Source organism: Cololabis saira, chromosome 1, assembly GCF_033807715.1.
Source record: "Cololabis saira isolate AMF1-May2022 chromosome 1, fColSai1.1, whole genome shotgun sequence".
NCBI classification, from domain to species: domain Eukaryota; kingdom Metazoa; phylum Chordata; class Actinopteri; order Beloniformes; family Belonidae; genus Cololabis; species Cololabis saira.
Window position 1 is genome coordinate 33479268 of NC_084587.1, and position 24924 is coordinate 33504191.

General features: G+C 40.0%; 1 protein-coding gene across 1 annotated transcript; it reads right to left on the reverse strand.

Moving 5' to 3' along the window:
• Positions 1 to 5412: 5412 nt before the first annotated feature.
• On the reverse strand, positions 5413 to 24305 carry b3gntl1 (UDP-GlcNAc:betaGal beta-1,3-N-acetylglucosaminyltransferase-like 1). Its single transcript, XM_061731906.1, is given in 13 exon segments — positions 5413 to 7097; positions 7980 to 8054; positions 8264 to 8332; positions 8464 to 8599; positions 13170 to 13195; positions 13197 to 13295; positions 15604 to 15699; positions 20296 to 20391; positions 21018 to 21083; positions 21713 to 21777; positions 22877 to 22976; positions 23063 to 23179; positions 23869 to 24305. Coding segments are annotated over 13 exon segments (1116 nt in total). The 5' UTR covers positions 23959 to 24305; the 3' UTR covers positions 5413 to 7016.
• Between the last annotated feature and the right edge of the window lie 619 nt (positions 24306 to 24924).

Here is a 24924-nt window from a genome sequence, read left to right on the forward strand (position 1 = left end):
AGAGCGCTTTTTTGTGGCCTCTTTTCTTCGTATTGTATGTAGCCATGAGAAGCACACAGGAATATGTCAATCACACCTAGCTGTGGCGGCTAGCTCATTCAGCTGATCCCTACCTAAATAGCTGTATCTATTGACAGATGTTTACAGAAGAATATCCCATGTTATTTTAATTCAATGAAAAAATAAAAAGTTACTACTTTTAGCGTTTAGCCGACACTGGATTAGCACAAACTGTTGATTGCTTTGTGGAGCTTGGTCGCATAATGACCACAAATGAGGAGGTGATAATAACTAACCACTGGCTAAACTGACGGTCAGTCAATCATATTAGAAATACATGTATTGCTTTATATAAACTCTCCTGGGTTCACCAAACAATTTTAAATTAGTCCATTCAGATTCAGATTTTTTGAATCAATCAACTCAGGTTCAAATCAAATGATTCACATTCAGATACAAAGACTTTCTTTCACTTTTCACTTTCTACTGGCACAAGATTTATCCCATACATGCAGTCAGTGGAAATGAACACGCTTTTGGAGCCAGCCTCCAGTGGCCATTCGAGGAACTGCAAGGAATATTACTTCTGCATGACCCTCAACCCAGAAGTAAGACTGTTGGCGCTTGCTGGCTGCCAGTTCCTTCAGCCAATCCATGCTGGAGGAACTGCGGAGCGGACCTGTTCTCGTGGCAAAATTAGATATGACGCTGTAATTACAGTAGTTGACTCTGGGTTAAACTGCCATTGCTCTAATAAACTTCGTGGCATGATGATGACTGATGAGGGGGTTATAATGGGTAGCCATAGTCACGTCTGAAAGTCACTGTGTCCCACTGAAGCCGTTCATTGGAGGGTTCCCCTTGCAGGGCCCCCTGAGTGCAGACAGCGATTGGGGGAATTAACGTTAATGACACCTATAACTGTTCTTGCTGCCTGCACCATTATAGCTCTGCTGCTTGGTCAAGAGTATTCTCAGAGAAGAAATACAGATCCCCATATAACAAAAGTCACACATGTGCTCTAAAAATGTCTGTCTGGATCGCTTTCGGTTTTCCCATGAGAAAACAATTGGAGGGGCGAGCATGATACTCAGTTGTCACATTCCCCTGGGCTGCCAGAGCAAAGTAACGCATTTCAAGAAATGCTACAAGAAACTCCTCTCCACTCCCACCCGTACTCCACCCCCTCACTCTGCAAACAAACACACACACAGTGTTCCCATTATCCCTCTGATAAAGTGTTGTTGTAAGAGGCATTTAAGTTGGGCCAGCCTGCCAGTGAAAGAATTATGACAGCAAATTAAATGACACCATTATTGACGATGCGCAGTGATGATAAACACTGAAGCTAGTGAAACATTGGTGCTGCTTCATTATATATGTTTGGCTTCATTAATAATCACTGAATAATAAGTTCATGTAAACACATTCCTTCATGTTTTGGTCCTTTAAAAGGCAGCAGTCCAGTTTTGACATCTGTTTTATTAGAGACAACTGGACTAAGGTCTTTCTACTATGTCGTTTGTGCTTTGGCTTCAAAGACATGTGGGGCTATTTTACAAAAACACTCAGAAGGAAAAACACCAACAGATCTGTAATGTCCACCCCCAGCTCCAACCCCGCTAAAAGAGAAAACTTTGAAATAAACAGACTTTCCCCACAAACACACCAGGCTGCGGCTTCAGTGGGAGTCGGAGCTTGAATCTAATCATGTCTCTGCTGCAGAGGTTTGCTGCTGATGTGCTGTTTGACCTCAGATGCTCCCTCACCATGCCAAACATTTCCAGAGCAGCAGAGCCTCTGACCTTCTCCCCTTATCCCCCCGTGGTCACCTGGCTCTTCTCAAGCAGCCTGACAGGAGGAACGCTCCGTCTGTCCTCACACCGCTTCCTCACTGACCCAAACACACACACACATTCCAATATCTCTCGTTTCAACCCTCACGACCTTTGTTTCCTTTCTTTTCTTAAGAAATCTTAATTTACTTACAGGAGGCCCAGCCGAGCAACTCCCCAGGACCTGTAAGCGAGCCTACATGTCTCACTCAAGGGCAACAATAACAGTTGTTGAGAGGGAGTAAAAAACATTGCAGAAGAAGAGCAGAGTAGCAGAGAAAATGGTTTTACAGATAAACCAAATTAGCCAATTAATTATGTTTTATTGCAGAAGGACTGATTTTTTTTTCTTTATTTGGTCAGTGGAGACATAGAAAACATCTTAGAGGTGAGAAAAATACCAAAGGCTAAAACACTTACCAAAGAACTTTAGAATCTCATTTTCAACAGTTTATAACGTTATCAAGATGTTTCAGTCATACGATCGACTGGAGCCTTCAAGTACGGAGCTTTCAGCCTGCAGCTGACGCTGCCAACCCATCCAAGAAGAGCTCTGCGGGCGAAAGCTGAGGAGGACCATGTTATTGAAAGAAACACACAAAAATGTTCTACTAATGTCTGCAAAGACCTTCATTGAGAAGACACCTTTTTTTTTTTTTTTTTTTTTTTTCATCAAACATTTTGTGGACAAAAGAGTCCAGAGTTAGACTCTTTGCGAATGCTGTGCATTAGTTTCATTTAATCCAGTAAGGTTGTTTCGCTTTCTCTCCAGGCCTTGGATGTGTAAACCGATGGCACGTCAGGACAAAATGTCCTTATCCTGTGTCGGTCACCAGGCTTGAAGTGAATGTTTTCAAATCATTTAGGAGGACAATTACCAGAGGCTCTAAAAGCACAAAAGAAAATGGGGAAAAAAAAAAGAAAGGGAAAGGGTCATGACCCAAACCACGCATCATCTTTGGAGAATGGTGAAATCTGCCCAAAAGACATCCGAGTGAGGTCCCAGTAACAGGTACATGCAACACATACCGGTACATAGAAATTCTAAAACATGAGTGAAATGTTTGAATCATTTCCTCAGGATATATAGAACTTCATATTAGTATTATTTTGCTACAAGGCAAGATTTACTTTACTTTACCGACCTTTAGCTTCTTCTTATAATATGGATTTAGATTCATATTCTATAGACATTTATTTCAAACATATTATAATTTTTTATTATTTTACTCCTATTTTTTATTTCATTGTATTTTGTACTCATATTATTCTATTTATTTTATCTTTGTAATATATGCCTCGTTTATTTTAAACTGTGCTATATAAAAAAAGATTGAGTTGAGATTTCATACTTTGAATGTAGGTGTACTAATATGAATGATAAGCTGTAATACCAAACAGTAAATCAATTCAAATACATTTTTTTGTGACATAAGCTTCCTTTGCATATATTTTACATGTGGCAGAATTTTGTCTAATCTTAAAAACAAATTAAAAACAGACACACACACACACACACACACACACACACACGCACGCACGCACGCGCGCGCGCGCACGCACGCACGCACGCACACACACACACACACACACACACACACACACACACACACACACACACACACACACACACACACACACACACACACACACACACACACACACACACACACACACACACACACACACACACACAGACACAGAGGAATGTACTGCTGTTCCAGGTGAATGAAAAAGCGTCAGGCCTGTGCGACCTCCCTTCACCCAAACACACCCGCATCTTATCTCTCTCACTTATCAGCTGCACTGCTCAGCTATCTTTTGTCTGGGTTTTAAACGCGTGGTTCTTTTTTTCTTTTGCACAAATGCGGGTCTATTTGACCGGCGAGGGCAAGCCGGCTCCGGGGGTGAGGGTCAGTCATTGTGCCTGCTCATGTGAGTTATCAGTTCTGGTGTCTGCAGAGAGACGGAGCCTAAACACTGAGTGAAGCTCTGTTTACACTCTTGAGTCTTCCTCATAGATTCCCCATTAGAGCTCACTAATCATCCACCAAGTGTTTTATCATGAGGGCAACATGGGTGAAGGAGCAAAGGGATGTATTTAGACAGAAAGTGGTTTTACAACTCGCTTTGCATTGTCACGTTATAAAATGAATGAATTTCATTTATCCAAACCATTTGTTTTTGTGCGAGTTGTTGCTTGAGGAAGCAGAAGGATGTACGGTGTTGTTTTATGGACAAAGCACTGAATTCCTTAACCAAAAAAGCTAAACACCAGATTAAGATATCAAGGTGAACAAAGATTTAGATGCTTTAGCATGGAAAAATCCTCTTTTGATGGAAAACACTTAAAATATTTGTAAACAGAAAAGGAAGTTGGATGTAGATTATATGCTCAGTGGATATTTTTCCTAACCCACACGCAGCACTAAACTGTGTTGGCAGAGGCACGGGGCTTTCACCTCAAACCTGACTGAGCTAAACTTCAAAAACAATCCAGTCACTGTACATTTACACCGCTGGCCAGTGATGTTTTCCGCCTGTGATAACAAAGTAGGTGGAAATAAAACTCCAGCAGAATTGAACACCGGCATTTACAACCATCACCGCTTCCCTTTAAACTGCCGTGGACAGATTTACAGTAACACAGACCAGGAAACGCTGGGGGGAGATTTGGTAAGAAAACGCTCTGTTTAATCCGTGGGCAGAAAAACTCTCCTCTCTTGTGAGGTAAAACAAACTTTTGTTTTTCCTTTTTTAAAATGTTTATGTATCATAACCATGCTCTCTTAAAGAGGTTATTGTTCTTTAGATTTCATCAGAGAAAAGAAAACAGCTTTGAGCAGAATCCATGTTTGCTCATTTGGAGCAGATGTGTGCGTGTATCTGATTTTACACAGTTGCATCAGATGAGGGAATGTTTAGAAATCTGGTTGTAAAACCGCCAGCACATCATAAGTTGAACCTTCTGTGATGAGACTTCCTTAAACTTCAACACATATTCAAATATGCAGTTTGGCGAGCACCAAGCACGGCCCGGGCCGGGTTAGAAAACATGGAAATGCTAAACTATACTAAAGAGCCCTGTGAAGTAACAATACCAAAGAATCCATCCATGTCCTCTTTCTTTCCAGCTTTCGGTTTTGCATAAGTTTATAACAAAGCTGAAAGACGTGTTAAAACTTTCCAGCAGTCAGTTGTCAGTCCATTTTGCTGACAGGTTACCAGAGTTGGACAGAGTACTCGACCCCAGTACTTGAGTAAGAGTACAAATACTACTGGTCAAAATTTACTCCGTTACAAGTAAAAGTAGCTCAGTCAAAATATTACTCGAATAAGAGTAGAAAAGTACTTGCTTTTAAAGGTACTTAAGTATCAAAAGTAAATGCTTTTAAATTTACTTTAAGTAAAAGTAAGAGTAAGAGTAAATTTCTTATTTTCCACATCAGTAAATTACTATACTTTTTCTAAATTAATTTAAGGATCTTTAAACTCTTGTTTCTGAGAATTAACTCTTTGAAACCAGCTGCACTGATGTGCTGCTTTTAGAACCACAATGTTATATAAAACCTGCAGAAACACCAAAAACAAATCAAATGAATGGGATCATAAGAGGACAGCAGATGATGCAGAGTTTATTAACAATCATGAACTGAAACCAAATGAACCTGCACCATCCAACTAAGTCTGGATCCCCCTCAAAGACCACTGTTTACAAAAAACTACATCTCTGCTTTCAAGACAAACGCAGGCTACTTTGGAGGTATCGTTTTGAGGAGGCTTGACGTATTTCCGCTTTACGTACATCCCAGTGGAGAGCGTGCACTGTGATAGGTCTCCTCCTTTGACAAAAACAGCTTGTGTCCAATAGGATTTTAGGGAAGAAGAAAAAAGAGCAGACCTGAAAGTAACGAGTACTTTTCAGCCTTCCTAGAAATTTACTCGAGTAAAAGTAAAAATATTTGTCTTGGAAATGTATTCAAGTAAGAGTAATAAGTACCAAAGAAATCTAATACTCAAGTAAAGTACAAATCCTCTGGATATGTACTTAAGTACAGTACTCAAGTAAATTTACTCCGTTACTGTCCACCACTGCAGGTTACGGCAAAAGTTTAACCTACTGTTCTAACCAACACACTCTCCTGTCGACCCGTGTCTTTTGCTGAACACATCACATTGTCCATGCTCTGATTGGTCCTTGTGCTGAACCACTGCATATGAAGGTAATCTGATCAGTAACCGTTGGTGCTGCTCCTTGGATCAGGAGGCCCCATGGATTGTTTTCAGACCCTACATCTTTCTAGACAAGGGCCTATCAGGCTTGTCACTACATGCAAATTAAGGCCATTTTAACTTTGAGTGTACAAAAAAGGGATGTTTTGTACTTGCTGGACATAGATTTATAGGTTACGGACATCTTCTGATTATAAGACTTCCCTCACAAATGCTCCAATTTCTTTTACGTCCATTAACAGATTGCAACGTACAAAGCATTTGAACACTGCTTTAATCCAGATGGATTTCCTCCCTAACGAACGTTTACACTCATTTTCATCTAGTCAGAGACCTACATTTGATTTAACCCCAGGATATTCCTTTAATGGTTACTTCCCAGCTTTTAAATGGGGTAAATCATTCTGCACAAATTAAACAAACCAGATACAGTGAGACTTGAAGGTGATGGAAAGTTTCTGCTCCTGATGTTGCCATTTCCCAGGCTAAGCTGAGGTAAATATCCACTGGCTTGGAGCTTCATATCAGGATGGAGCTTCATGTTTGTTATATGAGGGTGGTATCAATCTTAACACTCACAAAGAAAGCGAATAAGCACATTTCCCTAAAATGTGGAATTAATCCAAAAAACTCCACTGAAAGAGCCAGCTGCAACAACTCCAGTCCTGCGGCGAAAGAGCGAGGCAGAGAAATCAGGGCCGTCATCTTTGCCAAGTAAAACTATGCCGACTTAAAATTCTTCACCGTCTTTGTACACGTAAAATACATTATAACCCTCTCCGTCCCTCCCTTGTTATTGTCCTTGACTCTGTTTCAGAGTTCACTTCATCTCAGAGTTATTAGCAGTCCATCTCTCAGTCCGTGTTTACGTGAACGCAGTCCAGTCCTGCATTCCTCTGCGTGTTTAACCTGCACCGCTCTCGCGGTCTTCTGCATCACCCTGAGCACTCAGTTGAAATGGTAGTAATTTATTCCTTCCTTCAGCTGCAAAGAGTTGAGGTTTTCCTCCAGAACACCCCCCGTCATGTCCTGCAGATGAAACAACAAGAAGAACACAAAAACATGGTCAAAATAAAACACTTAAGCACCTTGTGTAATCGATATTAAAATTAACCATATTGGCCAAATAGTTCCTACCGCTGTGCGTGTGTGTATATTCCTTTTTTGTCATTTCTAGCCAAAGCTATTACAAAGAGTATATATTCAATAGACATCCTAACACACCTGCAGTAAAGAACCAGAGCATGGGAGAACAGCTTGAATGAATATATTTATTGTTTATAGTTATTTGACATCTGGGTGAAAACGTGTGATTGGGTGCAGGTGTTGGTGTGTGTGTGTGTGTGTGTGTGTGTGTGTGTGTGTGTGTGTGTGTGTGTGTGTGTGTTGTAGCGGAGGAGAAAAAGAGCATGATTGTGTCCAGGTCTTTCTCCCAGTTTCTGTAATTGAGCAATTTCTAGATCCCTTGGGTGGGGTCACCCTAAGATTTGAATCTGAATCTGGCCTGGTGATAAATAGGCAATTACCGATGTAACTGCAAGAGTAGCTGCTAGCGTGCGTGTACATATGAATATACATTCAAAGAACCCGGAGTATTACTATCTTAGGAAAAAGCTATTATTTGGCCACGAGAAATGTCAAACATAAATCATGCAGAGACCGTGACAAGTGTAAGTCGACCAGTAGTAAAAACATCAGATTGTTTGCGTCATTTGATCAAAGATCAGGCTGCCGTCGCTCCACATTTCCTGACGGCCTCCTGTGTGTTTGTGTGTGTTACGTCCGGTGCTGGGCACACGCCCTCAATCATTATGTTGTTAAGTTAGATAACAGACCTGAGGCACGGGCGTTCAGAAACAAAAAACACACAACACACAAACACGGCAGTTTTACTTCATTTCTTTTGCTCACCAGTTTTACACAGATGATGAAGGGCCCTGAAGCATCTTTGAAGTGTAGGATTGGTACTTTTGGCTTCGGTCTTTCCTGTTTAAACATTGATCCAAAAAGAAAAAAAGAAAAAAGAGACATAAACCACTTTTGGCCATAGCTTTATAGAAGCTGAAGTGATGTTAACTGGAATAAAGCATTTGGGCGACATCGACGTGAATCATTGATTTAAAGGTAAACGACCACTATCTTGTCTACTTCACCCCGACAAAATCAGTTGTACTTGGCATCTACAGTGATCTCACCTCGGATTCCTCATATGTGTAGAAACCCTTCTGGATCTTGCTCTCATCTACATCACAGAAAGCTTTGACCTAATGCAACAGAATAATGTTGAATACTGACATCCATACTCACAACTTATTTCATCAGTACTAAAATCAAGAGTCTGAAAACAGAAAAAAGCACGACTGAGCTAGTGTCTCACATCTGAAGATTGACATACTTTCCTCTGATTGGTCAGGCTCAGGCTTCGGTACAGTTTTCGTCCCTGTTTCCCAGCATTCCATATGGTGAACTTCTCCCATTGGCTGAGAACTCTCTCCTGCAGGAAGTCCACTCGCAACTTCCAAATGGTCTCTCTAGAAGCAGGAATGAATGAAAGTGTGAATTAAACATGTTTAATTTAGGATTCTCGAGTCAAAGGTTGTTGGTTTTGTTAAAAAAAAAAAAAAGGTGGAAGCTTTGTGAACAGACGAGAAAAAGATGATATTCCTTAGGGTAACAAAAAAAGCAAGCTGCACTTCTGAAGCTTCATGATGATGACATGATCCACAATGACTATACATGTCAACAAATAACCATGAAAGCGACAAGCTCTTGTTTCACAGTTGTCATACGTGGGATTCCTTAGCAAGTGACATTAATGCCCTCGAGTTTCTGCTGGACTTGTAATCTAAAGACCAGTTCATGGTTTTCACACATCCAGACCGGCCCAGTTAATAATCAAGCTGGTCGTCTGATCCGTTCTCACAAAAAGACAGACAGAGAGCTCAGATCTGTGACCTCAGGGACTGTATGTCAATATACAAGGAAAGCAAAGTAAAACCTTCAGAAGAGAAAGAGACACACTGTTATGCACACTTTCAAATTGCAAACTAAGAAAGGAGCATAAGGATTCACAGATGGGAAAAAAGTGTATTTATTCACTTATCTTTTTTTTTAACAATTTGTCAGTCCACCAGGGTTTGGAGGAGAAGACAACGATCTCCAGCTGCAGCCTTGTCGTTGGGTCAATATCCCTTCACAGGCTGCCTCACCCTTTCTGTAAGGGCCTTTTTTTGTGATACTTTGTGTACAATGTCAGAGCAAGCTGCTCAGAAACATCTAAATATGACCTGTGAGGTTTTTACTCACTTGATATCAAAGTTAGGGACTCTCAAAATATTGTGATAGTCCATTTACAAAGTATAACAAAGCAAATCCTATTTTTAGAATAAATGAAATAGCTGTCCTCCTACAATAATGTATTTAACAGAAACAAAATGAAGGCAGCTATGGAGGATTTTTTGTGCCAAAATTAAATAAATAAATACACCATTAATTAATTAAAATGGGAATTAAATATATCATTAATTAATTAAATGTGTCATTAATTAATTAAATGCAGTTTTACATTTCATGATTCACACGCAATACGAAATCATTAATTAAATGTGTCATTAATTAATTAAATGCTGAAATAATATATATTTTTACTTAAAATGAATTGTATTTTAATTAATTAATGTCATATTTCATTCTAATTTTAATTAATTAATGACACATTTAATTAATTAATGATATATTTAATTCCCAATTTAATTAATTAATGATGTATTTATTTACCGTATTTAATTTTGGCACAAAAAATCCTCCATAGGCAGCATGTAATGATAAAATGATCAAAAATTACTTATTAGACTATATTGGGAGATTCAGAACAAAATCCCATCAGAAAAAGGCAAGATTATCCTGAACATTATTTCATTTGTTTTACATCTACCGGTAGTTTGGCCAGGGAAAAAAACAAACAAAAAAAACTTAAGTTTTTCTACCACATTCCTTCCCATAAAACTTTAAGTTATCTAGCAGTGAAGTCACCTAGCAATGAAGCATTTTAGTTGTTATTTTCTCCTATTCTTCCTGAAAGCTTGTCTTCAGGTTTGCAAGAGTACAAGGTCATTACAAAATCATTACCTTTTTCATTTCCAAATTCTTTACAGGGCAGGTCAGGACTGTAGGCGGGGCAATCATTTACCTGTACCGTCTTTATTCTCAGCCATGGCTGAGAATGTGGTTCGGCATGTCTTGTTTAAATATTCTTGGATGTCCCTGGAAAAAACATCATCCTGAAGGTAATATATCTCTCTCTAAAGTATCATTGTACTTCCCTCCATAAATGCCACTGCCACAGAAGAGCAAAGACCCTTGCAAAGGTCACTGAAGCAATCCCAGACCATTGCAGAACCACGCTATTTTTTGAATAAGTTGCTTTCAACTGCTTGGGTGATCTTTTTTGTCTTTGTTCCAGAGCAAACGTTTCCATTCTTTCCAAAAAAGTTCTGGAATACTGATTTGTCTGACCACAATACACATTTCCACTCAATCATTTAATGATATTATGCACTGGTTAAGGGGAAATATGTAAATCTTTTCCAATTGTTCTTTAAGGAACTTTTCACTTATTTTTTTAGGTCATCATTGCTTCTCAAAGACTCAAGCTTTACATATACTATCCATCTATCTGGACATAAGAAAAATCCTCTGGTTTTTTTATATGGCTATATCAATCCACATAAACCAAATAATCACCTCTCCACCCCCATGCTTCCCAGCAAGAGGTATCTGTGTTGTTATGCTGGGCTTTGTTTAAGGCCCATTTATGCTCCCTGTCTGTTTCAAGGGTAGTCATATGTCGCCGCCCCCATACCTCAATGTATCTTTTACATTGCCCTGATTGCTAAAGCCGGGCATACACTGTGCGATTATCGGCTCGTTTTGAGCCGATTTTCCAGTAGTGCGACTTTTTTTTGATCGGGCCCGATTTTGACCCAATTGTTGCTCGTGCCTCGTGCAGTGTACGTGGGATAACGACGAGAGATTAACACCTCACGACGAGCTCCCGATCACAAATCGTGAGGTCGCAAGAAAATCAAGCGTGTTTGAAATCCTGGTCGCTCCTCGTGAAGGAGTCGCACAGTTGAAGCAGCTACGACCCGATAGGACTCATCCTTTCGCAGAGAGCATGCGCAATCTCTGATGTCACGTCAAAAACTATTATTTGCAGTTTAAGTGTTGCAAATTCACATTACAAATCATGTTTTAATAGCAAAAAAAGGCCGCATTTCCACGTATGGTGCGGGTCGCCGCGTACCCTGCGCCGTAGGGACGTCGGGTCCCTCCGCCGAGACACAACTTTTGCGGTATGCGTTCTTTGTTGTGTCAAAAAATGATGCGCAGTGCACACACCCAATCAGAAACGGTACAGATATTTTGGGATTTTTTTAATATATATATATATATATATATATATATAATTATAAAAAAATAAAGGATCCCCATAACCTTTCATCAGGTGGGCAGGACGCACGTTTAGGTTGGAACAGCCCACCCCTGCCCCAAAACCGGCCTCGAGTTCCAGTAACAGAGGTCCGACGGGAGGATTATGAACGTATAGTGTGAGCAGACGGGTCGCATCAGAGCATCGGCTCGTACAGTGTGAGAACATAAATCGTGGGCTCTGAACTTTTGAACTCCGCGATCTAGTCGTGCAGTGTGAGATGGGGCAGTCTCATACGATTTAAAATATCGCACAGTGTATTCCCGGCTTAAGTCAATTCATTCACTAGTGTTGAGTTCAGACTTAGTTTCTGTGTTTTGACATGGGTTGGTGGCAGAAATGCACCATTACAAAGTTGTTTACAACTGCCCCTCATGATCTTATAACCCTTTACAGATCGATGGGCACAAAAACTTTGTTCATTTAAGATCACTACTAACTGATAATGTCTTTTTTCCTTTCCAGACCAACAAGTTGCCAAAATTAATACTTTTATAACAACAGATTCACCTGCTGAAGCTCCATTAATAAAACGTATTGATACAACAGAGAACGTTTTTACACACAGCTTCTATATTTTTCCAAGTAATGACGCTGTATATTTTCTCAGAGGTTGATGTTTTAAAGGCCTTGTTTTAATGTTCAGATGTGTTGAAGAGCAGATGATGTGGATCTTAAGGGTCCCCCCTTTGACCCCTACTGTGACTCAAACCTATGATGAGTCCTTCCCTCTACATTTACATTTATCTATAATAGAGATAATATATTAAGATGAAGGTGTCATTTGACTAAAGTGAGGAAGTTGATGGGCAGCGGGTGGGGGGGATGACAAGAAGTGGGGGGAAGAATGCAAAGTAGACATGCTTGAAATAGATCTCCTAAAATAGAGAGATGATAGATGAAGACACAGAAAAGGCTGCACGTCAACACAAGGCAGATACACGAGCAGTAGTTTGAAGAGAGGAAGGAAGGAGGAGAGAAAGAAGAAAGGAAGGAGGAAAACAGGACAGAGGAGATGAAAGCTAGGGAGTTGTAGGGTAAGGAAGGACAGGAAAGACCTTTTTCTTTGGAATGTTTTAAATTTAGAGGCACCCATCTGCAGGGGGTCTATACGGTGAAGAATAGACAACGGCAGGAATGTCACCTAAAAGTAAAACATGTGAAACGTGTCTGCTCGCACCAAGATCTGATTCCCTCCAAGCAGCATTGAAAAGATACTGCACATTCCAGAAAGAGGGAGATGAATTTCCTGATTCAAATGCTGGGAAAATTGTTGGCATTTCAAAAAAACAAGGCCTGAAAATCTCAAGATTATGAAAACATGCCTATGTGTGTGTGTGTGTGTGTGTGTGTGTGTGTGTGTGTGTGTGTGTGTGTGTGTGTGTGTGTGTGTGTGTGTGTGTGTGTGTGTGTGTGTGTGTGTGTGTGTGTGTGTGTGTGTGTGTGGATGTTTGCATGTGAGAGCCCTGAGAAACTCTGTACCAGTGGGCAGCTGTGTGTAGGTGGCGGATTATCACTGTATCCAAGTGTGTGTGTGTGTGTGCGTGTGTGTGTGTGCGTGTGTGCGTGTGTGTAGCTGAGTGGGAATGAGGATGCATCGTGATACTGACTCTGTCACAGAATGAGTGGTGGCCCTTCTCATGGTAGCGATAGACCAGCAGGCACTGATCAACCCGGAGCAGACTCCCTCCTAGACGCAGGATCTGATAGAAGAAGAGCAGATCCTCTGGGACCCCCTGGAGACAAAGAAGGCAGTGGAGAGCAAAATGATAGCATATATATATATATATATATATATATATATATATATATATATATATATATATATATCAGTGTTTCCTCTACATTCATTCAGCAGTGGCGGCCCGCCACTGCTAAATCATAGCCGCCACGCCTGAAAATTTTATTTTATTTAAAAAAAATAAATAAAATTTCCGCAAATGCACCATGGCCGCATCTCTCCACCTTCACAGCACAGCCTGTGTGATGATGAGCGCAACGGCGGGGGGAGGGGAGGGGAGGGAGGGAGTGGGGTGTTTGGGGTGTTTGGGGGATCCTATTGGAGTTAATTACTCGCGAGGGGGATCATCTTGCAGCATGTGTGCTGCTAAGCATCAATGGGCCACCTCTGGGAGAATTTCCCTACAACAGAGCCTTAGAGCTCTTCTTTAAAAAGCCAAGGAAAATTAAGTGCTCTGAGCCTGGGTGCAAACTTTTGCCGCGTTCCATTTACCTCGGAAATCGGAACTGGGAACTAGGAATGGCAGCCATCTTGGAATGGTAACTCGGGGTGGTGAAGCTTCTCCCACTTTCCCAGTAGGAAATCCCACTTCGAGGGGCGTTCCAGTTGAAAATTCCGACTGGAACTAGGAAATTCCGACTTCCGAGGACAAATGGAACACGGCATTGGTCATCGAGTCTACACAGCCTCATCTAGCTGATGTTTAGATGTTATTTATTTAATGTTATTGTTTTTATTTTATTTTTACATTTTCAACTGGTTAGAGTTGAAGTTGAAGTAACATTTATTTTTTGTTCAGGGATTGTTCTTCAAAAGTTCAGGGATAAAAGCCAATAAATAGGTTTTGAAAGTTACATTTGCTGTCAAGTGGTCATTTGTGTACGGCGTACATTTACGCCACCGCCGCCACCCTTCCGGGAAGCATGCCCCCACTGCTGAAAAAATTCCTAGAGGAAACACTGTGTATATGTATATGTATATATATATATATATATATATATATATATATATATATATATATATATATATATATATATATATATATATATATATATATATATATATATATATATATAATGCAGGTGCAGTATTTACTGGTGAGGGTCAAGTGGGTTTAGGTTGAAACAGAATAATGAAAACTGAGAGCAGACTTTTATGCTGGTTATTTGCCTTTATTGAAAGTGTTACTGGCACATTAGTGTAGATAAAAGCTCCTACTCTGATTCAGACATACTGAACAAATTGTGTTGTTTTTTTCCCTCCAAAGCGTAACAATAAATGTGTTTATTACAGCAAAATGTAGGCTTTCACGCCACCTGCTGATGACAGCGTGGAGTCTAGTTTATTGACTCCCAACCCCTTAAAAGGAAAGAGGCTGATACACATCTTCCACAGACATTTAAAAAGTTCCCTTACAGCTGAACCTTCAGCTTCAGAGATGGTGAGAGTCAAATATATATTGGGCATGGTCGTAGTGCCTCTAACTGCCTTTCTTCCCTAAAATGTAGATTTTCAGAGTTTACCGTCTTACGTCATTAAGCCACACCACAATGAAATGCATCATTCCTTGAGGCTTTGCCGTTATCAGGGATCTGATAGTGATGTAGCTTCCTTAAGTAAAGAAGTTGGCAATGACTAAATGCCTCAAATGAAGGCGCTGGCAAAAATGCACTTTCCTTAAACGTGGAGGCTGCCAATGTTACTGGAATAGAATGTTATTTCTTGTGATAATATCTTACGATAAGAACAAATGTCTGTTGTGAGAAAGAACTAGCTCAATTGCAATGATGGAGGGAACCAAGATGGTTGCTGCTCTGCCGTTTGCTGTATTAGTGTGCGTGGTAAATTTTATGTTGATGGAAATAATCACTGTTCTTACTTAATATTCTGCAATGTTGCTGTGTGTCTTTATTTTGTCTTTTCCTTTTATTTATTTAATTGAGCTTGTTCCAAGCCCTCCTCAGCACTTTTAAAGCGCTGACTGGAATAGTCTAAGTGAAAGGTTTATCTAACTAAAGCAGCAGATTCCACCTTTAGAAAGTTGTGCTAGGAAACCTGAGATAGAACGAAAGAGAACTGAAACAAAACGATAAAAGCTTTAGAGATTAGAAGACCTGATTGCACAGTCACTTCCCTTCAGGCTGGACGTTCACCTCGCTAGAATGTAGGTGTTTGGTACATTCATGAAAAACTTCTGCCACGATAACTGGTAAAAAACGAAATGTTACACAAACTCGCTCATTCTGCACTCGCTGACACCTTAAAGCGGAGGTTTGGGGAATAGTTTTAGAGTGAAGTCTCACCTTCCCTCCCTCGTCAAACGGTCCAACCTTCAGCAACAATTTCCTTGAGCAAAACCACGTCGGCATGACAAGTGTGGGCCCATGGGAGGTGTACACCTAAAACCCCAAATCATATCAGGATTTAAAACAGACCACTTGGAGAAATACCTACAATCAATCAATCTTGAGTAACACCATAAACAGAAGGGAATAAGAAACATAGTTCAATATAAAATATGACTGTGTGATACAACGCAGATCAGTACGCTATAACACCAACACTGACTTTGGCCTCAACACTGTGTTTACTTGTGATAATGTCTGACAGTGTCGACTAAAAGCAATCACGCTATTCTTTAATTATGACTTATTGCAGATTTCTTAGATTATATTCCGTTAAGCATATTTAATAGAGTAGCTCAGCTGTGCACCATGATGCTAGTGTTTTACAGAGTTATTCAAACGGCAAAACTTATGTTTCTTGTGTCTCTGACTCGGTTGGAAATAAAACTTCCATTTCTCCTTTCAGCTGCTAAACAGCGTAGTTTCACCATACCTGTCATGTAGATGAGGAGCGAAACAAAATTGCATCTCATTTGAAACCCAGATGTTGACAAATAAATGAAGGAAGAAAAAAAAAACAAGAGACGAGAGCCACCGTAGCCGACAGAACAGCTTTCATGCTCACATCATACATGTATGTCCCTGCTCTGCAGGGAGTGGAGGGCGTTGTTACATTTCTGTCTAAGATGTTGTACAAAACCTCTCAACATAATTCTGTTGAAACACCGAGCCGCTAAAAGTAACTTACAGTCAGGAAATAAGAATTCTGCACCATTCTGTTAACTCTTTTCATTTGTTTATAATTCAGGCAACGCTTTCAGTGAACAGAGGTTAAAGGTAGAGGAAACCTACGATGAGTAATCATGGGAAATAACAGCCATTGCCATTGTTGAGATCATAACAGTTGATTTCTATTCTTGAACACAAGATTAGAAATCTTATGTCACCCCCCCCACACACACGCGCACGCACACACACACCCACCCCTTCATGTTCCTTTTTTCCCCCGTGTGTGCGTTTAAACAGTAACGTCTTTACGACTGAGGGCCGGTTCAGGCTGATCTGCTTCTTCCTCCATCCACTTCCACACATCACTGTGTTTCACAAACACTGTGCCCAGATGTGGGATGTGTAGGACTTTTCTTGGCCTTCATTGGATAATACAGCATGACCGAAATGCTTTACAGATGAAGAAAACTGTGCACAAAAAAAAAAAATCTGGATCCAGCCAGTTGAACAGCTGGATAGAATCTAGTGTGTGTTTGTGCGTGTGTGTGTGTGTGTGTGTGTGTGTCACCACCTACATATGCCTCTTCAACCCTCTGTTGCAACATTGCAACATTTTGCAGATGTAAGCTGTGGCCAAAACATGACTAAGAGGAATTAGACAGAGTTCTGGGAAAACAGTGGACACGAAAACGAGATTCCGTGTAGATGTCAGTAATCTGTGTGGTAGGGTGTTTTTTTGATTAACCGTATCTAATGCCATACAGATGACAGGTCAAGTGAAACAAACGACCCTGTATAAATCTCATATATCTACTTTAAGTTATAATTCTTCAGAAGGTGAAAGCAAAGGAAGATGCAGTGTAGAAAGAAGAAGAGGGAGAAAATAAAACGCTTTCAAGCCTGCAGAATCGATGTATGATCTCATTCTCATGCTCCGTGAAACTTAATATCATACAAATATCCTGGTATGTCTGCTGAGTAGTTATGCAGACTGTGAGAGAGCGCGTGTGCCAGAGAGACCGAGTCTAGGCGGTCTGGTATCCTTGGCGACGGGGTGTTTTGTCAAATCAGAAACGGCAATCTTATATCTGTGCATAAACTGAAAAGCTTCCAGAGGATTTGCCTCTGAATTACTAAATACTGAACTAGCAAATGCACACTAATAGAATAATGACCGTTATCTATGTAGCATGCCACCACTGGTGCTCCGAGTTTGCTTTGCAAGAGCCACATCAGGACACATCAGACCCGCTCTGACCCCTCAACGTGGATGTGAAACCAAAGCAGCAATTCAAGGCCAATGAGCTCATTCTTCATCTAATAATACCCCACCGTTTAATGTTTAATATTGCCAGTCAGCTTTTATTAAAACAGCACTACAAACAGCAGCCAGCTCTTGCGAACGCTGCCATAAATGCTCCTACGCACCTCCTCTCATAAACTGCTTGCCATGTTGTTTATGGATGCAGTTTGATGTTTTAATATGCCGTGCAGGCATTTATGAATGCAGTTTGTAAAAGTTCTTTTCAAGTGTGTTTGTATAGACATTTACAAATGCAGACAGCTGTTCACAGCAGTGTTTCTGAATGACATATAGCAATATTAAGTCAAGTAATTGGCCTATAAAGGAGAAAAACTGTCTTACCTGAACGGACCTGCAGAATAAATGACGTGGAGGTTCAAATGAAATAAAAATGGGCGTACTTCACAAGCATAACATAGTGATGGGGCTTTTTGGTGGCTTATTTGGGCAAGTCAAACTGTTTTTTAGGTCTGTCAAATGAACCAGCGTTGAACCGGCACCAGCACCGGTTTAATAAACCCGGTTCATGTTGGGCAGAAAAATGGAAACCTGTGATGAAACCTGTGATGCATTAGAGTGGGAGATGACATTATGGGTCATAACCAACACACCCTTAATCCTGACAGCCACAGCTATGACTGTTTGCAATTAAAAAAAAAATTAATAAATTAGAAAAAAAAAATACATATTAATACAGCTAGTTATGTGATAAATCGTGCGGTCAGCCATAGCAGCCATGGATTAAAAAATTAATTTTGTGTTGAAATTCAAGATAATATCGAGCACAATATGAGACAGTTAAAAAGTCTGCCTCTTAATAACATGAATCATCCCAGATGCAGAAGTGGTTGTTTTCCACACTGAAAACACAAAATAAAGCCAACAGGATGGCTTATGCATTTGTTAACCGTGACAGTGTGATGCAGCATGATCTCAGCATGAGAACTGCTTCAGCACAGCGCCAGCTCAGTGTTCATCATGCGTGTATTTCGACATGTGCGTTAGGGATGGGCGGTATGGACTAAAAAATGTATCACGATAATTTCTGGCATTTATCCTGATAACGATAAAAATGACGATAAAAAAAAATACCAATTCAACTCCATCTTTTTAACTATAAATCTATCTCGCTCTCAGATCTGCCATGTTTGTTACACAAAAACGTCATCAACGGGAATTTATCCTTTCTTTCTTTCTTTCTTTCTTTCTTGCTCATTTCCTTCTTTCTGGCTCCTTTCTTTCTTTCTTTCTGGCTCATTTCTTTCTTTCTTTCTTTCTTTCTTTCTTTCTTTCTTTCTTTCTTTCTTTCTTTCTTTCTTTCTTTCTTTCTTTCTTTCTTTTAGGCTCATTTCCTTCCTTCCTTCCTTTACACAAAAACGTCATCAACGGGAATTTATCGTTTTTACCGCGAGATGACAAATTCTTATCGTGCGGTAAAATATCACCCATTCCTAATGTGCGTGTTGATTTGTAAACTTTGAGATCTGCTTTAACGTTCAAGGTTCCTGAAGCCTCTGATTTAACTTAATTACAGAGAAGTATGATATTGCTAACCATGTCTCTTTTTTTTTTTTAGGGTTCCTCTTACGTCAGTTTATTTTAATTTTTATTTATTTATCTTATTTTGTTTTTTTAATTTATTTTTATTTTTTAATTTTTTTTGTTGCTGCTGTTTTGCGTGTCCTGTATTTTAGTTTATTACTTTATTTTTCCTATTATTATTGTCTTCAGTCAGAGTCTGATTGGTAATCGGTACTTACTTTGGGACCTGTTTATAATTACGTATTTTGCAGTGTGTGTGTTTTGGGGTGTTTGTTATGTTAAGTCTTGTGTCCTTATTTATTTATTTATTTATTTTTTATTCTATTTAGTTATTTAGTTATTTATTTATTTTTTTGAGTGTGTATGGTAAAATATAAAAAACAGGGGTATTCTGTCGAACCCTTTAAAAGAAATGTTTACTGTGTAATATAATTTACATGGATTACCCAATAAAGAAACATGTTAAAAAAAAAAGGTTCCTGAAGCTTCCGTTGAACATTGAGAGACTCAGCATTGCAAACCGCGGTTGTTTGCTATTAGCCCTCCATGCTGCAGATCCAATGTGCAATGCTTTCTTTTGTATCGTGTCCAACAGATAATCCATGAACAAATACTTCGGATTTGGTCGTCTTCTGAAATCTAAATATAGAACACAATGCAGAGTTTTGTTCTGTTCCTTTTCTTTATTTTCTTCATCTATTTCATCTGTTTACAGAAATAGATGAAAAGTGATGCAAAGAAAATAAAAAATCCATAAGAGTGTGTGCTGCTGGATAGCTTGGAGGAAAAGAGAGCCTCCACCACTTTTTTCATGCAAAATAATTTGTTCCCATTTCCACCGTGGACGCCCCCCCCCCGGCAGTGTTACTCGTTTCCTCTGCTGGGACTGTGATGGACAACAAGGTCAAGAGTGATGCTGTCTCCACCCTCCACTCCACAGCCACATTTCCGTGGAAACTGCAGACAGCAGGTACCTATCCTGTTTCTATCTGACCTGGTGTCTGCCTGACACATGAGCCCCTACGTGCACGTAAAAAAAAACACACACATTCATCAGTAAAGCCTCTCCTGTTTACCTGTGTGATGAGCTGATCCTGAGTCAGTGAGTTTATCCAGCGTGTGTAACGCTCTGTAGATCCCGCCGGCAGCCTCTGGACACGACAGCCAATCAGCTGTCATGAAAACACACAGGAAGACCTTACAGTGTGTAATAAATCATTTACTTTAATTGGTCTTTGTGGGTTAAGCTACCCAGGAAAACCGAGATTGCCAGAAATTGTAATTGTTAGCCTTCAGAACAAAATCTATGTTTTTTCTCATGTTATTGCTCAATCAATTCAGTAAATGGTAACAACAATAAAAGAGAACAATAACCTATAATGTCGAGGAGAAGTAGAGAAAAGCCACGTAAAACTGAAAAACTAAGCAAAGTATCAATTTCTCTTTCAGAACTGTAAAAAGCAAAAAACAGTCAGTCATAACAGCCAAGGGCAGGTTGTTTGTGCAGGGCAGCAGGCCTGCTGTCTCCACACAGTCCAACTCATTTCCCCTAACACACGCGACCTCTGACCTCTGGCCTGGCACGCCAAAGAAAGCATCAACACCGGATGCTCACGCTGTTCTGCGTGCCAGCTGCATGGACGCACACAGCCAACTTTGATACATTTTATTTTGAGAGGGTGAGAGAAAGGGAAGGAGAGCAGGAGAAGAGAAGAGAAAAGAAGGGAAGCAGGGGTGAAGACAGTGCACAAAAGAAAGGGAAGGAAGTGAGCCAGAACATGGTTGGGTAAGAACTTACCAAGTCTTGGTGGAGCACAGAGGCATCATACTGCAGGCGAACTCTTTGAGGAAGCATAATGTCATCCTACAGTTCAGAAAATGGTCATTTCAAATAAATAAGCTTGTTTAATCAAAGTATTAACAACGTGTTTCCTGAAGAAAAACAATACATGCATCTTTTAAGTATAAGATAAAATCCATACTGAAATCTTCAGATGATAAAGAGCACAAATGTGTAAGAAATACAACTGTTATTTAAGCAGCTAAAGTAAATACATCTTAGCTGTGTTAACCAAAAATCCAGAAATAAACATCATGACTTCTCATTTGCAGCTTGAATAGTGAGTTTCCTGACATGCCACAGGCATGCGAGCACTGCACCGACCCAGGACATCAAACGTATGAAGATACTGAGAGCCGTGTCAAATGTGGCTCTGAGCTCAGTAGTTACGAGTTCTGACAGGTCTGTCAAGCACACGCTGAGGGTTTGTGTCTGCATCTCACATATGTTGTGTGAGTTTATGTAATGATTGCTCGGGGGTCATGTTCTTACTCTCTGAAAAGCGCCTAGAGACAACTTCTGTTGTAATAGACGCTATATAAATAAAATTGAATTGAGTCTATTGGAACAAACCAATATACTCTACTTGGCTTCGGCGTACTACTGTGTGTATAATGAAAACACATCAGGGTAGTGAAGTGAAACACACCTACCGCATCCTGAAAACACAAGTACTGCCCACGGCTCTGCGATACTGCCTTATTCTTCGCGTATCCCACTGAAGGACAGAAAAACAGGAGTCAATGTCCATTTTCAGGACTGGAGACTGAGTCGAACTGAACATTCATCGCACCAGAAGGGCGAGGCTGGATTTTTTTTTAATCTTGAATTTCCTGTTTAAAGTTTAATTGGATTATAAGTGGATTACAATGGCACTGAGCTGGACTGTATTGAATGTGTTTACTTTCTCTGTTCAGCACCACAAAATTACTTTTCTTAAAAGGTGGCACTGTACAAATAAATTGTGACTGAAATGACGAATAACAGATGTTGTCACTGATATCCATCCCACCACTCTCTTGCCCTTCTTTGCACAATGCTCACGCCTCCCCCCTCTAAACGGTGATATCAGTCAACACTGAGGCCCGAAGGCCCGATTCCCGCTGAGAGTAAACTGCACAGCTGAACCAGCGGATCACCACACAGACCGGTTGGTGGATAGAGTTCCATGTTGTGTCAGGGTCAGATGATATCTTCAAGAGTTATCCGACTGTTCAACTGATACGTTTTCTATGTCACCTTTAACATTTGAATAAAAGCAAAGTTTCATTGTTTAACATCAGCTTGCAGCTTTCGTTCCAATCTCAACCGGGGCCTTTCTGTGCAGATTAGGCACGTTATCTCATGTCTGTGTGGGCTTTTTTTCTAGGTCCTCCAGCTTCATCTCCCAGTACCAAAAGCATGCATGTTTGGTTGACTGATGATTGGGCCTGAAGTGCACTGATGTAGTCTCTCCCAAAACATGTCACCCACACATGCAAAACACACCTTTGTGACCCTAAAAAGGAAAGATCAGGTTTCTGGTCGCTGCAGCTTTGACTTCACTTATTTTCATGTCAAACCCTCCAAAAACATGTGATTTACTGAGCATTTTATACACTGTCGTCAAGCCAGAAAATCAATACACATTATTTTATGTTCCAGAGAAAAAAAAGGGTTGTGAGTAACTTTCACATTACATTATCGTTTCCAAGCTTGAATTATTTTATGGATATGAGCCATTAAAAAGAAAACAACCTGCTGCAGCTTTAATTTTAAGAATACTCTGTCTAATACTGAGAGGCAATTGTAAATCAACAGCGAATCAGTCCACTCACCTCCCCTGGGTTCAGCAGAGCTGTGACCCGAGATCACCACTGAGATGCCTCTCGCCAGCAGCTTCTCTCTCCAACCCTCCAACAATTTCCTAGAGTTATCCTGAATGACAAGCACTTCATTCAAGTTTGATGTGCAGAAACAGGCAACATATTCAGATGTGTAAATATGCAAACAAACAAACGTACAGTGCTTGCATCATCGAATGCTGACAGCTCCATGGATCCAGGGAAGTCTTGGTGCACAATGGCCTGCAGACACTCGTCCAACCAACATGATGCATTGTGCACTGGCATGATAATACTCTGAGTGCAGAGGAAACAGGAGGGAAATGACTGCAAGTGATTGATGGTATGATTAATTTGCTTTAGCAAAAAAAAAAAAGCAAATTAAAGGATTGATAAAAACTTTAAGCATGGCAGGGAAATGAACATTAAAACGATGTTTTCGTCACAGAATAAAATACAACAGTATTGCAACAAAAGGCTTCATTTACACAGGGTGTGATGAACACAGATGTAAAAACCTTGTGGTTTTGTTGTTGCAACTATTTTTGTTCATAAGTGGATACAGATCTGGGGATAGTAGCAAATATTGTTACTTAGGATGTTGATGTTTTTGGTTGGTTATTTAATCTTTTCTTTTGGTTTTTGTTTTAACTTATTATTTTAGGAATTCTGGTGAATGTTTCCACCCTTTTTGATTTGTGATTATTGTAATCTTTTGTATGTCTTTGTGTGGACCCCAGGAAGAATAGTCTTCACATGGTGAAGACTAATGGAGATCCTTATCAAATAAACACAGATCACAACATGTAAACAGTATACATCTGATATAAAACCTGTAGTTTCATGGATGCACTGCAGACAAACTTGACTGCAGTGCTGCGATCAGCATGAGTCCCGCCCCCTCTGACTGAAGCTCTCTCACACTAAACCCTTTTTTATTTTTCTTTACACCGACATTAGTTTGTTGAGTGTCCACTAGCACCCACCACATCCAGCATGTCTGGCTCCTGCTCCTCTCCTCTCTCTGTCACTTCTCCATCCCCTGCAGTTCGGAGCCTTTTTGGTTTCGGGTCCATTTCTGACGACTACGCTAAAAGTCTAAAAGTCCGCTGCTGGTTCGCCCGTTACTAGTAGCTTTGTATCAGATAATTTATCAAATATGACCAAAAAAAAAAAAAAAAACGATCGACAAAGCAACCCGCAGACTGATCAGTACCAGCGGAGTGAGCCATGCTCGGAGCACGTGTATACAAATGTCATTGCACGCTTAATAAATAACGTTTCTCAACTTGAAATGGATTTAGGTCTGAAAATAACGTCAATGACAATATGTTCTAAAAGTTTTGGAGGCATTGATTGGGTCAATTTATCGAATCGTACACGATTAAATAAAATCTGCACCGTTTACAGTACCAGCAATGCCACTTCCGCAAACAGTGACTGCAGCATTCTCATTGGCTCCTTCAAAACGCGGACAGACACGTGATTCGTTGCTTTCGCTGTCAGTCACGATAAACGATGACGTCAGCGTAACCTTCTGAATGTGTTGTATTGATTTATTTCAAAATGCCCATCGATCCTGAATAGGAGGAAGTAGATATAGAAAATGGATGGATGTTTGTTCAGACATAAAGACACAGCTATCAGATATAAAAAAAAAAGGTTTCTAGAGATAGTGTTGTACATTTGTTATTAGTGCTCGGCAGAAATATTTAAATTAATGTATTTAAATGTGTGTTCGTTTTTCTTTATTTGCCACAGTTTATGTCTGTTCCTTTTAACTTTTTGCTGTGCAAATTTGTAATTTTTATTATAAACTGATAATGATCCAGTCATGACTATAGGGCACGATAGGGCCACTTTCCATTTGAAATTCAAGAAGAATCTTGAAATTCTGGATGTCTTTAGTACCAAGAATGCTCTCCATTTTAAAGAACTCAATATCCAAAAGCTGAGCCTGCAATATTCACCTGAGCCAGCTTTTACTAAAGCAACCTTACTCAGTAACAGAAATTTATACAGTGACACTCTGTCCAGCCATG